The following is a 13,873-nucleotide window of genomic DNA, read 5'->3' as shown; positions in this document are numbered from 1 at the left end:
GAAATTGGAGGAAATTGGGCAAAAATGCAACATGGGACCTGTGATCAGCCCAAACAGCTACTGTTTGGCTAAATTTGCAATACGTGGAAACAAGCCTTTCTGAGAATTTGCCAGCTCACAGGCTGTTCTTATGATGTGCTGTCTACTTTCATTTGGGGAACTCATTCCCACTCCTGTCATCATTTCCCAGCAAACGAGTGTGTAGGTGGGTCCTACCCCTGGTTTAGCACCTTGATAGCCAATGGGAATCCCTCCTCAAATTGCAGAAAATCCATCAGATCCTTGAACCCAGGAAACTGTGGGCAGACGGTAAACATTGCCTTGGCTATATCTGCAGGTCTATGCTGGATCCCTCTGCCAACCTCTTGTTTGTTCAGCAGATGGAAAGCAAAGATCTCATTGCAGAGCCTGCGGCAGAGCGGACAAGGGTCTTCAACAATCCAGGATCTGGAGAAGGAGGCTGTGGCTGTCCCCGACATCCACATGCAGCTGGAGATATGAGGTCCCCATCTGCCCTGCCCATCCTGCTGCTCCTCATCCTGCACCTCGCAGCTGGGGCGTCTGCAGTGCCGTAAGCCCTTTCTGCGTCTGTTTTTCTGTCCGTGTCCCGTGGGAGGGTGTTTAGTCTTGGCTCCTTGGTGGGATATAGTGGGAAATAATCCTTCCTGTGCATGTGATTGTTGGCCAGGGTGGAAATGCTCAGGCTGGTGGGTTGTCCCTGCCCATGAGCATCATGGGCATGAGGACATGAGGAAGACACTTTTTACAATGAGGGTGGTAAAATACTGAGCTGGGTTGCCCGGAGAGGTGGTGGACGACCCATCCCTGGAGACATCCCAGGCCAGGCTGGACGGGGCTCTGAGCACCCTGAGCTGGTGAAGATGTCCCTGCTCATGGCAGGGGGGGCACTGGGGGAGCTGGGAAGGTCCCTTCCCACCCAAACTATTCTATCATTCTATGGACTGGGCACCTCAGGGCTGCTGGCACTGGTGGCCCTGGGGTGGTCTATTGGAGGTGCTGTCTCGCAGCCCATGTGTGAGCAGAACTTTGGCTTTGCTGAGCCAATAAGTCAAAGGGAGCCCAGAAGCAGAGCAGCAAGGCTGGGGGAGGTGGCCCTGTGCCCCAGCACAGGTGTCTGTGCACCCAAGAGTTTTCAAGAGCTCCATGGGGGTCTGTCCTGGGATGTGCCTCACCTGCACGCCTCTCAGGTCAGCACTTCTCCTTGCCAGGAGTTATGTGGTCACATCCCCAGCTGTGATCTACCACCCCCACACAGCGATGCTGTGGGTCCATCTCAGTGGTCTCCATGAGCCCGTCCAGGTGACTGTACAGCTGCAGAGAGCTGACAAGACCCATAACATCACCCTGCTGGAGAGAAAGGTCCAGGAGCCTCATCTGTACCTGGACATCAACTTCCCCGTAAGTGTTACCCCACAGACAGCCATAAGTGTGGAGGGGAATGCCCTGGACACCCCGGTGTCTCCAGGCAGAACAGTTTCCACCAGCTTCCCTGAGCATGGGGCTGTGGTCCCAATGGGGCTGGAAGCAAGCGTGGCTTTCCCATTTTTTGGTAGGATGTCATCCCCCACGCAGGCAAAACAACTCTAGGCTCAGCCTAGAAATAATCCTCCTCTAGCAGACCTGCAAACGAGGGTAGGGTGTTTGGGGGGTATATTTATTCCCCACCCCTGTTTTGGAGAAGGTGTCCCTGTGGGTGGGGAGTGCTGTGGGTCTCCAAGAGCATCCTGGTCATGGTGTGTCCCTTGTCCTCACCCCCTACCTGGTGTTTCCTCTGGCAGGCTCCAGCCCCCATCACAGACAAGGAGGAAATTGTGGACCTGCACGTTTCCATCCAGGGAGATTCCCTGAATGTCTCCAAGAAGAAGAAGGTGATGCTGAGAGCTCTGAAGCCTGGGATCTTCATACAGACAGACAAGGCTGTCTACAAGCCTGGGCAGCAAGGTGAGGGAGGCAGGATGGAGTATCCCACTTGGGCTGAAGGACCTGGTGGGAGAGGGTTGCAGGAGGCTCAGCCTTGCTCCTGCTCTGCAGGGGAATAGGAGGGTTCATGCTGGGATGCACTGGGACCCCCAGCACTGGCCCAGGACAATGCTAGGACATGCTGCAGGCTGTGCTGCTTGGGGGGCAGCACAGCCTCCATCCACCTTCCTCATGGGAACCCCTGTCCCTGTGGATGAAGACACCACTCACTTCTGCATCCCCATTTGCTTTTTCCAGTGAAGTTTCGCATTGTCTCTTTGGATAAAGACTTCGCTCCCAGCAATAAGAAGGTGAGAATTATAGAATCACAGAATATTAGGGGTTGAAGGGATCTTCAAAGCTCCCCCAGTGCCACCCCTGCCATGACAGGGACAACTTCACCAGCTCAGGTTGCTCAGAGCCCTGTCCAGCCTGGCCTGGGATGTCTCCAGGGATGAGAGCAGGGCTGGAGAAGTGGGGAGGTGACAGGGCTCCTCTGCACAGTCTTGGCAAGCTGTGAGAGAGCTGTGTGAGTCACCCAGCACCTTTCCCCTTGGGATCCTGCCCCAGGCAGCTCTGCCCAGTGGCTGCATTCACGCACACTTCAGCTGGCTTGTTTGTTAATTGGGTGAACAGGCTGAACTCAGCTCAAAAGTACTGCATTCAGTATTCATGTGAGACCCCAAGGAAGGCTTTGAATGTCTCCTCTAACCATTTTCTCTTTGCCTTGCAGCTGCCCCTCGTGTTCCTGAAGGTCAGTCTGGGAGGTGGAGGGAGGCTCCTGGGCAGTGTGTGCTTGGGAGGGCAGTGTGGCTGGGAAGGAGAAGCACCATGCAGCTATGGGCTGTGTCATTGCGAGGTGCTGGGGTCCCCGGGGTGCTGAAGCCACGTGTCCCTGTGTGCAGGATCCCAGTGGGAACCGCATCGCACAGTGGCGGGAGGTGACCCCACGGCAGGGCATCGTGGACCTGTCCCTCCCTCTGGCGGCTGAGCCAGCGCTGGGCACGTACACCATCGAGGTGGAAGAGAAGAGGCATTCCTTCAGCGTGGAGGAATATGGTATGGAGGAACCCACCATGGCATGTCCTTGTGGGCAGCATGTCTTGGCCCCCCCTGGCCACCCAGGCACCGTTGTCCTTGTCTTGGGAGTCACAACCCTCTCTCTTTTTGCTTTTCCATCAGTGCTGCCCAAGTTTGAAATGACAATCAATCTCCCCGCCGTGGTGCTGGAGAAGGATAAGAAGTTCCAGATGGAGATTTGTGGACGGTGAGGTCAAAACAGGCTGTGCCAGGGAAGGGGATGGGAGATCCGACATGGTCACTGGAGCGAGTTGAGAGAAGGGAACGGAGCTGGTGAGGGGCTGGAGCACAAGTGTGATGGAGCGGCTGAGGGACCTGGGGGGTTCAGCTGGAGAACAGGAGCTGAGGGGAGACCTTCTGATCTCTGAACTGCCTGAAAGGAGCTTGGAGCCAGGGGGGTCGGGCTCTGCTCCCCAGGAACAAGTGCCAGGAGCAGAGGAAACGGCCTCAAGGTGCACCAGGGGAGGTTGAGGTTGGATCTGGGAACAATTTCTTCCCCAAAGGGCTGTGGGGTATTGGAACAGGCTGCCCAGGGCAGTGCTGGAGTCACCATCCCTGGAAGGTTGGACAGACGGACATGAGGTTCTCAGGGACATGGGGCAGTGCCAGGGGTGGGTTAATGGTGATGATCTTGAGGGTCTTTTCTCATCCAAAATGATTCTGTGATGTGGTCTGTCAGGAACACCCTCACCACCCTCCACTCAACAGGTACACCTATGGGAAACCCGTCCAGGGGAAGGTCCAGGCCAGCCTGTGCCAGCCCCACAGCTTTCCCGTTGACCCCTGGATAGAGAAGAACTGCATCCAGATTGGGGGGCAGGTGAGCACTGCTGGGGGTGTGGGTACCACTGGGACAGCCCCTCCCTGGGACTGCTGCCAATGTGGATGACTCTGTCCCTCCAGACCGAGAAGAATGGCTGCTTTTCAACAGAAGTTTTGTTGGCTGCCTTCAACATGACCAGCTCCATGTATCAGAAGCAGTTCCAGGTCCAGGCGTCACTGGTGGAGGATGGGACGGGTAGGTTCAGGGGCCTTCTCCTGCTTGGGCACGGGCATTGCTGCTGGTGTAGGGTTTCGGTTCATCCCTATGTGCACCCGAGCGCAGGAGGCATGGGGGTGTTGATCTTCTCTGGGGAAGCCCCAAAGCAAAGCTGTGATTTAGAGGTGCACCTGTGCAGGGACCAGGTCCAGGTGCGGATATGAGCCAGGTCAGTACTTTTAATTCTGACCAGCGAAACACTTCTCTCTCTCCCTTCCTTCCTTCCTTCCTTCCTTCCTTCCTTCCTTCCTTCCTTCCTTCCTTCCTTCCTTCCTTCCTTCCTTCTCATCTTTCTTTCTTTCTTTCTTTATCTCTCATCTTTCTCTCTTTCCCTCTTTCCCTCTCTCTCTTTTTGTTTTATCTTATTTTCTCTTTTTTCTTCCCTTCCCTTCCCTTCCCTTCCCTTCCCTTCCCTTCCCTTCCCTTCCCTTCCCTTCCCTTCCCTTCCCTTCCCTTCCCTTCCCTTCCCTTCCCTCCCCTTCCCTCCCCTCCCCTCCCCTCCCCTCCCCTCCCCTCCCCTCCCCTCCCCTCCCCTCCCCTCCCCTCCCCTCCCCTCCCCTTCCCTTCCCTTCCCTTCCCTTCCCTTCCCTTCCCTTCCCTTCCCTTCCCCTCTTTCTCCATCATCTCTTTCCTTCTCTTTCTCTCTCTCTCTTTCTTTTTCTTCCTCCCTTACTCCCTCCCTCCCCAGTGTTGTGCCTGGGCCCAGCAGCACCAAGGTGGCCCTGGATCATGGTTCTTTGGTAGAGTGCCTTTTCTGAAGTCTCTGCAACCAGCTGCATCTTGGTTTTGGGTTTAAGACACACCGTAGAGGTTTTACTCCTCTTGTAGGAGGTGCAAATGGTGCCCAAAGCTGCCGGCTGCAGAGGGAAAGCCTAAAATGTCCATTTCTGCACCGTGAAGAGGGAGCCGGCAGCAGCTGAACTGTGTCCCCTCAACACCCTCAGCTCCCCACTCCCTCTCCACAGGGCTGGAGCTGAAAAACACCAAGAGCTGTGAGATTTTACCCGAAATCTTCACCATCACCTTTGAAAACACGGATGATTTCTACAAGCCTGGCATCCCCTACACTGGGATGGTAACAGGGGGGGTCCCCACAGCTCTGGGGCTCCACTGCACCCAGTCGTGCTCCTGCTGACCCCCCAGCCCTGTTTTCCCACCCCAAACTAGAGCATCTCCCCTTTCCTGGGTGCAGATGCTGCTGAAGGGAGCTGATGGCTCGGTGCTGCCACAGAAGCAGCTCTTGCTCATCGTTAGCCAGATGGGACAAGATGCAAGATGGACCCTCCTGACAGACAGATCAGGGAGAGCCTCCTTTGAGCTGGAAACCTCTGGTTGGCATGGCACGGTCACCCTGCATGTAAGGGACTCGTCTCCCACCACTTGGGGGTCCCTGTGCTGCTTTCTCCAGCAATACAGGGCTGGGCACCTCTCCAAGAACCTGCATCAGTGGTGCCCAGTGTTGGGACCAGCACCTTGTGGATTCTGGATGGCTTCACCACCTTGAGTTTCCATCACTCAGGGTCAAGTCAATGAGACAGCTGACACCCAGAATGGTGGCTCGACGCCCATCTACCAAAAAGCCTACATGTCTATCCGCCCTTTCTTCTCGGCGAGCAGGAGCTTCCTGCGGATCCGTCACCTGAAGGGCAAGCTGCCCTGTGGCCAACCCCAGCAGCTCTGGGTGGACTTCATCTTCAGCAAGGAGGCCTTGGGGACCCATGTGGAGAGCCTGGATGTGGTTTTCCTGGTGAGTCCTGGCCTGGGAAGGGAGGACAGCAGGTGTTAGGGTGTTTGCGTGCCTAGGACCACATCTACACACACATTTGTGGTTGTGTACCTGAGGCCAAGACAATGAGCTAGACTGAGAGATCTACGCTTGTTAGTAGAGGTGTGTGCTGGCACTGTTGGACCTGCATGCTAATGGGAGGTGTTGGGCAGGCTGGAGACTGGGCAAGGTCAAAAAGCATCCTGACACTCTCACCCTTGGGTCCATCCTCCATCAGGGCATTTATTTCCACACGAAGCATCAGTTTTGTTGTTCCCATCTCCTCCTCTGCAGGTCCTGGCCAAGGGAACCATCGTCACCGTCCTCAGGAAAGAGCTGCCCGCAGAGGCTGGTAGGTCCTGAGGTGTACATGGGCTGTGCAGGGCTCTGGTCTCCATGCCTGGTCCTCATCTCTCCTCCTGTTCCATGGCTCAGGGTTGAGAGGTTCCTTCTCCCTGGAGCTGCCCATCAGTCTCAAGCTGGCACCCACAGCCAGGGTGCTGGGCTACGTGCTGCTGCCCAACGGCGAGATGGTGGCTGACAGCACCGAGCTCAAGGTGGACAAGTGCTTCCCCAGCAAGGTGAGCAGAGGCTGCTGGAGTTGAGGGAATCGCTCCTTGGCTTGTCCGCAGCTGCACGCCCTGAGGTTCATCCTGTTCCAGATGTATCACAGCATCAAGGTCTCTTCAACCCATGCTCTGATACCCAAACCCTCGAGTTTGATTTTATCCTTGTCTACAATTATTTTGGTTGAAAAGGACCTTCAAGATCATCGAGTCCAACTGTTAGCCCACTCCTGGCATTACCCCATGTCCCTGAGAACCTCATGTCCGTCTGTCCAGTCCTCCAGTGATGGTGACTCCACCACTGCCCTGGGCAGCCTGTTCCAATGCCTAACAACCATTTCTGGGAAGAAGAGACCTCCATGTCTGTGGCTTTGTCCTGCTCCTCCACGGGAGGTGGCTTCCCCCTCCTGCCCTTGCTCCCTGATGCCCCTGTCCCTCTCCAGGTGAAGATGGCTTTTTCGGAGGACAGGGCTCTGCCTGGCTCGGTGCTGCAGCTGGAGCTGGATGCTGCCCCGGGGTCCCTGTGTGCCATTCGTGCCGTGGACCGCAGCGTGCTTCTCTTGAAGCCTGAAGCTGAGCTCAATGCGGAGGCGGTGAGTGGTGGCAATGCCCAGGGCCCCTTCTGCAGCCCCAGGGACCAGCCAGGGATGCTGGGGCAGAGTGGTGAAGAGATGACATTGGCTTGGACCTCCCACATAGGGACTCAGTGCTGTGGTGGCTCCTGGACAGTCCTGCTCCTGGGCAGGGGGAGGTGCCTGGATGGTTTTGTACCTAAGACACAGGTTTCTTCCCAGGTCTACAAAGTACTCCCTAAATTTGACTACCCTGGAAGCATTCGAGACCCACCACTCTGTCCAAAATCTTTCTGGGACACTGACATTCCCATCATCCCACCTGTACCGGGAGAGCGAGAACTCTTTTCTATTGGAAGGAGTTATCACTTCCCTTCATATTTTGGGAGGACTTCCCAGATGAACACCTACAAGTTATTTCAGGTAAAGGTCCTGCCCAACTGTATCTGCTGGTTCCTCTTCATCCAGGAGCCAAGAAACCACAGCAACGTTTCGTGAAAGCCACACTCATGGCAAATGTCTCTACTGCGGACCCCAGGCTCTGGTCCTTCCCCACTTATCTTCTTCTGCAGCCCTGTGACTCTTTCCTGCGGGGATGAGGATGTTCCCCCTGCTGGGTTTCAGAGATGGACAATCTCTTTTCTTTTCACAGAACGCAGCATTGAAACTTTTCACCAATGCCAAGACCAGCGATGCTTGCAAGAGGAGGTTCAGCATCATGATGCATGGTGCCCAAGGTCCCAGAGGTCAGCATGGTACTTGTGAGAAAAGAGCAAAGAGCTGGTGCCCAGTGATGGCTCCTGTGTCCTCAAGGGGACTTGGAGCCATCCTGAAAACTTCCTCAGCATCAAAGCGATTGAAGAGGATTGAAAAGGATTTTGGCCACCATTGGGCTGGCTGCAGGTGAGGTCCAGCTAAGATGCAGACACCTGTGGATGCTAATTTCTGCTCTGCCTTTTCCAGGTGGGTTTCCTACCTCTGATGATGTCTATTTGCGGAAAGAAACTGATGTGCCAAGAGTAATGCACCCTGGTGTGCCAAACGTATTGTACCTTGGTGTGCCAAACATTGCTGTCCAGGAAGAGCCACCGGCACCCCGGACATATTTCCCAGAGACATGGCTGTGGGATCTGGTCCCTGTGGGGTGAGTGAGGAAGGTCCTAATGGGGATGGTCCTCTCCCCACCTCCCTTCCTACGAGAAGGGAGGTTGAGCATCTCAGAACAGTTCCTTCTCCCATGAGGAAAGAGCCAGCCCAGCTGGAGATGGCACCAGCTGTGGGTGGACGTGGTGGGATGGCCTCATGGTGTTCTCCATCCCGCAGAGAGGGCGGCTCTGCGGAGCTGACGGTGACAGTACCCGACGCCATCACCAAGTGGGAAGCCGGGATGTTCTGCATGTCCCCGCAGGGCTTGGGGCTGGCCCCGGCCACCACCCTCATGGCCTTCAAGCCGTTCTTCGTGGAGCTGGCCCTGCCCTACGCTGTGGTCCGCCACGAAGCCTTCACCCTCGTGGCCACCGTCTTCAACTACCTGCGGCAGTGCCTGCGGGTGAGCGGGGCTGGCGAGGGGGCCCTGGAGTGGGGGTCTGGCGGGGGCTGATGGAGCTGTGGCCGTGGTCTGGCAGGTTCAGGTGACACTGGCAGAGACGGCGGAGCTGGAGGTGTCGGCGAGCGCGGATGAGGTGTATGGTGGTTGCATCTGCGCGGATGAAGCGAGGACCTTCCGATGGGGCGTGCGAGCCACCAGCCTGGGTACCGAGCACCAGGGCCATGCGGGGACCCCTGCCCTGCTGCTTGGGGACCCCCTTGGAGGATGCGGTGGGCAGGGAGGGTGGGAGCACATGCAAGGCCACCTAGCAAGCTCTCCACTCCACTCCATGCACTCCCACCCTCCCCATTGCCCCCAGCACTTCTCTGCAACCTGGTGACCCCCATCCCAAACCAGTCAGTCCCACACAAAGCCCCCCAGCTGATGGAGGTCCATGGGACCACAGTGGGGGCTCTGTGAGGACTGAGTGCCCCCCTTGCATCTGCAGGGGAGGTGAACATCACGGTCAGCACCGAGGCCCTCAGCTCTGAGGAGCTCTGCGGCAACGAGATGCCCGTGGTGCCAGCCCAGGGGCGCATGGACACCGTGATAAAGCCCCTGCTGGTGCAGGTCAGATGTTATGGACGAGTGGGATGGGTTTGGGATGGGGTCTGAGAAGCCCTTGGGCTGTAGAGGGAGGACTGGGAGTGGGACAGCACCCAGCCCCAAGCCTGGGCTGCAGGGGTGACCCTGGGGGACATGAGGACATGGCTGGTCCCTTCTCCTGACCGAACCTGTTACTGCTTCCCCACAGCCCGGAGGGATCCTCGTGGAGAAGGCGCACAACTCCCTGCTCTGCCAGGAAGGTAGGACCAGCCAGGGGTGTCCAGCAGTGCTGTGGGGACACTGGTAGGAAGGGCCACCAGGCCAAGGAGCCAAGGACCAGGGTCCATATACACTCTTGGCTGAGATACTCCAAGCCAATCTCGAGGCCACAGGGGAGTCAGAGCGGGAAGGGGGTGGGTGAGGGGGCCATGGGGCCAGGCCAGGAGGAGCTGAGAGTCCCCAGCTGGGTGTCATCGTTCTCCACAGTCACTGAAAAGATCTCCCTGGAGGTTCCTGAAAACATCTTGGAGAGCTCCCAGAGAGCCCACGTCACCGTGATGGGTAAGGGGCATGCAGGGGACAGGGTTAGGCTGCAGAGCTCCACCGGAAGATGAGACAGGAGGGGATATGGTGGGCGTAGCCGATGACGATGCCCCTTGTGTTCCCCTGGGGCAGGTGACATCATGGGCAATGCTCTTCAGAACCTGGACCGCCTCCTGGCCATGCCCTACGGCTGTGGGGAGCAGAACATGGTCCGCTTCGCCCCCAACATCTACATCCAGCAGTACCTGGAGAAGAGTGGGCAGCTGCACCCCGACATCCGTGCCAGGGCACAGGGATTCCTGCAGAGTGGTGAGTGTCTCCAAAGACATGGACCTGCTGGATGGGGGCCTTTCTGCTGAGGGACAACCACCACCCCATATCTCCCCTCCCCATTTCCTACCTGCCCTGGGGTGCATCTGGGCTCCAGGCTGCCTCTGGCATATAAAAACCACCGTGTAAAGACTCGTCTCTACCTCCTCCCCACAGGGTACCAGCGAGAGCTGCTCTACAAACACAATGATGGCTCTTACAGCGCCTTTGGGAAAAGCGATCCCAGCGGCAACACCTGGTGAGGACAACATGGGGCTTGGACAGGATGGGCAGGGGCATCTGCCTGGGTCCCAGGGCTCCTCCTGCTGCTAAGTGTACCCAAGTCCCAGCCTCCTGTCCCTCCAATGTTTCTCTGGCTTGCAGGCTGACAGCATTTGTCCTCAAGTCCTTCGGGCAAGCCAGAGCCTACGTGGCCATCGACGAGCGGCACATCACGGACGCGCTGAGCTGGCTGCAGAAGAAGCAGCTGGGAACGGGCTGTTTCCTCAGCGTGGGGACACTCTTCAACAACGCCCTGCAGGTGGGTAGGTGGGGGGATTCAGTGATTGTCCCCCTGTGCTGGGCACTGGGGAGGCCAAACCTCAAATCCTGGGGTCAGATTTTGGCCCTTCACAACAAGAAAGCCCTTGAGGTGCTGGAGCGAGTTGAGAAAAGGGAACAGAGCTCCATGGAGTCACCATCCCCGGAGGGGCTGGACAGATGGAGATGAGGTTCTTAGGGACATGGGGTATTGCCAGTGGTGGGTTAATGGCTGGACTCTTCCAACCAAAATGTCTCGATGATTCTATGATATGGGGGCTGAGTAGCCCCCAGCATGTCCCTGGTCTCGGCAGTGGGGCAGCCCCTGTACCAGTGGTACAGCATGGCTGGATCCATCTCCACCGTCTCCTTTGCAGGGTGGTGTCTCGGACGAGCTCTCGCTATCAGCTTATGTCACGGCTGCGATGCTGGAGCTGGGACTGTCCCCAACGGTGAGGATGACCCCATCTTCCCTGGCGGGGCTGCTGTGGTGGGGACGGGTGCTGGGGCAGGAGGTCTGGCTGTGTCAACCCACCTCCTTGCCACACCTGGGCGCCGCTGGTCCCACTGGGCAGAGTGGGGTCTCTGAGCGATGCCCATGCCCATGGGCCGGTTCCTGACCCTGATCCCGTGCCAGGACCCGACGGTGAGCTCAGCCCTGCGGTGCCTGGAGGCTGCGGCCACAGACGACCTCTACACGCAGGCGCTGCTCGCCTACGTCTTGGGGCTGGCGGGACGGGGGGAGCAGCAGCGAACGCGGTTGCAGAGCCTGGCCCAGCACAGCGTCAGCACAGGTACCCCTAACAAACGCATCATCTCTGGGTGATGCCACCCCCTGCCTGGGTCACCCCATCCCACCCCAGCACCCCTGGAGCGAGGGGCTGGGCTCATCTCCCATCTCTCCCAGAGGGGCAGCTCCACTGGCAGAGGAAGGGGAAGGCTCTGCCCCCATCGCAGCCCTCCTGGGCGGCCGCCGCGCCGGCAGAGGTGGAGATGACCGCCTACGTCCTCCTGGCCTACCTGTCCCAGCCTCAAGTGTCCTCTGCTGACATGGGGACCGCATCCCGGATTGTCCGCTGGCTCAGCAAGCAGCAGAACCCCTATGGGGGCTTCGCCTCCACGCAGGTACCAGTACCAAGGTTCATGGGGTGGCTCCATGTGTCCCCCCACCCTGTGGCTGCGATTAGGGGTGACCCTGACTTGGTGCTTTCATAGTCATCGAATGTCCTCAGTTGGAAGGGACACAAAAGGATGATCAAGCCCAACTTGTGTCCCTGCAGAGGACAACCCTTTTCCAACCAAAATGGTTCTATGATTCTATGACTTTAGCCGCTCCTCATACAGCTTCTTCTCCCTTCCCTCCACCAACTCTCTCCATGCCCAGGACACTGTGGTGGCCCTGCAAGCTCTGGCCAAATATGCTGCCCTGACATACGGCAACAACGGAGACTTGGTGGTGACAGTGACGTCCCCGACGGGCACCGCGCAGGACTTTGTGCTGAACAACAGCAACCGGCTGGTGGTGCAGCAGGCAGCGCTGCCGGAGCTGCCGGGGCTGTACGGGGTGCGAGCCCGTGGGCAGGGCTGTGCCCTGGTGCAGGTGGGTATGGCCAGGGGTCCCTGTCCCTGTGTGAGATCCACTTGGTGGCTCTGACCCCCCTGTGTCACCCCAGCTGACCCTGCGCTATAATGTGCCACCTCCTCCGAGCACGGGGACGTTCGACCTCCGCGTGGAGACGGAGCCCAGGGAGTGCCGGGGGGATGCCAGCACCCACTTCCACCTCGTCCTCCGGGCACGGTAGGGGCTGGGGCTGCCCCCTGGGTTTGGGGGGGCAGGAGTAGCCAAGTACAGATGGCAGACCCCAACCCCAACCCTCCCCGGGGCTCTGCCCTGTCAGGTACACCGGGGAGCGTCCAGCCACTAACATGGTTGTCATTGAGGCCAAACTGCCATCTGGCTACATCCCGGACAAGAGCTCCGTGGTGGAGGTGAGGAGCCCCTGGGACACCCTCCCCTGCATTGGGTCTGTCCCTTGGGAGCAGTGGGACACAGAGGGACCCCCATTTGGGATGCCGGTCCCATCTGGGGAGCCCACTACCCATCCTGAGCCGTGTCCCTCCAGCTAAAGAGGCAGAAGCTGGTGAAGAAGGTGGAGGTGGAGCCCGACCAGGTGACAATTTACCTGGACCAGGTGAGTGTGGCACGGGGACAGCAGCCAGACCCCATGTGCCAGGACATGGGGATACCTCCCCATCATGGATGGTGGCACCTCACCCTTGGGCTGTCTCCGCAGCTGACGAAGGAGGAGGAGACCTTCACCTTCACAGCCAGGCAGGACTTCCCGGTGAGGAACCTCCAGCCAGCGACCGTGACGCTGTATGACTACTATGAGACAGGTGAGCCCCGCCGGGGACATGGCCCCGCTGCCCCCCCTTGCACCCCTGTGCCCCAGAGCGGGGCTGGCTGGACACTTGGTTTCACATTGACGAGCTTTGGCTTGTTAATGGGAATGTCTTGGCCTGAGCCGGTCGGTCACCGCCCTTCCCGTTGCAGGTGACCGTGTGGACGTTGCCTACAGCGCGCCTTGCAGCTCAGGTAAGGACAGAGGGGTCACCCCCACATCGGGACTCTGGTGGGGACTCCAAAGGGCTGGGCTGTGCCAAGCCCCTGGGGATAGGGGGCAGGGATGGGATGGGGGAACCCAGGAACCCCAGATTGATCAATAAGGACTTGCTGGCCAGTTATTGGGGGCTGGAGATCGGGGAGGATCCAGGTGTCCAGGAGTTGTGCCTCTTTCGGGGGGCTCAGCCCCCCGTCAGCCCTGCCCACCCTCCTGTGCATCCTATGGAACTCCCAGCCAGCGGTTTGGGGTGACACGGGGGACGGGGCGCTGAGGGGACTCTGCTCACAGCACCTATATTTGGTTTTGAAGAGCACGACGGGCAGAACTTCTAGCACCACCTGAAGCAGCTGCTCTGTGAAGCCGCATCGCTGAATCATTTTGGTTGGAGAAGACCCTCAAGATCATCGAGTCCAACCGTTCCACCACCCCTGGCACTGCCCCATGTCCCCCTCCCACCACCCCATGGAGCTCTGGGGCACCAGGTCTGGCATCTCCCCTCGTCATGGGACTGAAACCTTCCTCCTGTCACAGCAACCGGTCCCCTCCCCAGTAGGTCCCCACCGCCACCCAACCCATCCCCCTTTTGGGCACTAACATGGTGCCACTGTCACCAAGAGGGACCTGGGGACACCTCTGCAGATCAAACAGATTCAGGTGTTGCCAGAGAAGCCGCAGCCCCCTCCATGGGTCTAAATAAATGAATTTTCTCAGGTGTGTGTTT

At 58.3% G+C, this 13,873-nt stretch overlaps 1 protein-coding gene across 1 annotated transcript; it reads left to right on the top strand.

Annotated features, from left to right (window-relative positions):
• Nucleotides 1-497: 497 nt before the first annotated feature.
• Nucleotides 498-13,484, top strand: LOC308049853 (alpha-2-macroglobulin-like protein 1; the record flags this gene model as incomplete). The annotated part of the gene is made up of 36 exons (XM_080359723.1): nucleotides 498-571; nucleotides 1,230-1,419; nucleotides 1,800-1,962; nucleotides 2,239-2,291; nucleotides 2,714-2,734; nucleotides 2,886-3,039; nucleotides 3,163-3,247; nucleotides 3,769-3,880; nucleotides 3,964-4,078; nucleotides 5,065-5,174; nucleotides 5,292-5,456; nucleotides 5,619-5,846; nucleotides 6,159-6,216; nucleotides 6,300-6,445; nucleotides 6,874-7,023; nucleotides 7,225-7,425; nucleotides 7,655-7,757; nucleotides 7,966-8,146; nucleotides 8,326-8,551; nucleotides 8,628-8,754; nucleotides 9,039-9,160; nucleotides 9,345-9,396; nucleotides 9,623-9,697; nucleotides 9,812-9,988; nucleotides 10,166-10,247; nucleotides 10,373-10,529; nucleotides 10,906-10,980; nucleotides 11,166-11,322; nucleotides 11,436-11,653; nucleotides 11,913-12,128; nucleotides 12,202-12,326; nucleotides 12,427-12,517; nucleotides 12,652-12,720; nucleotides 12,823-12,925; nucleotides 13,083-13,124; nucleotides 13,462-13,484. 36 exons carry the CDS (start codon nucleotides 498-500, stop codon nucleotides 13,482-13,484), a joined length of 4,446 nt encoding a protein of 1,481 aa, XP_080215849.1.
• Nucleotides 13,485-13,873: the final 389 nt, after the last annotated feature.

This window comes from Nesoenas mayeri, assembly GCF_963082525.1.
Source record: "Nesoenas mayeri genome assembly, chromosome: 26".
Lineage (NCBI taxonomy): Eukaryota > Metazoa > Chordata > Aves > Columbiformes > Columbidae > Nesoenas > Nesoenas mayeri.
Note: the sequence above shows the minus strand (reverse complement) of the source record. Positions and strands in the feature narration are given on the sequence as shown.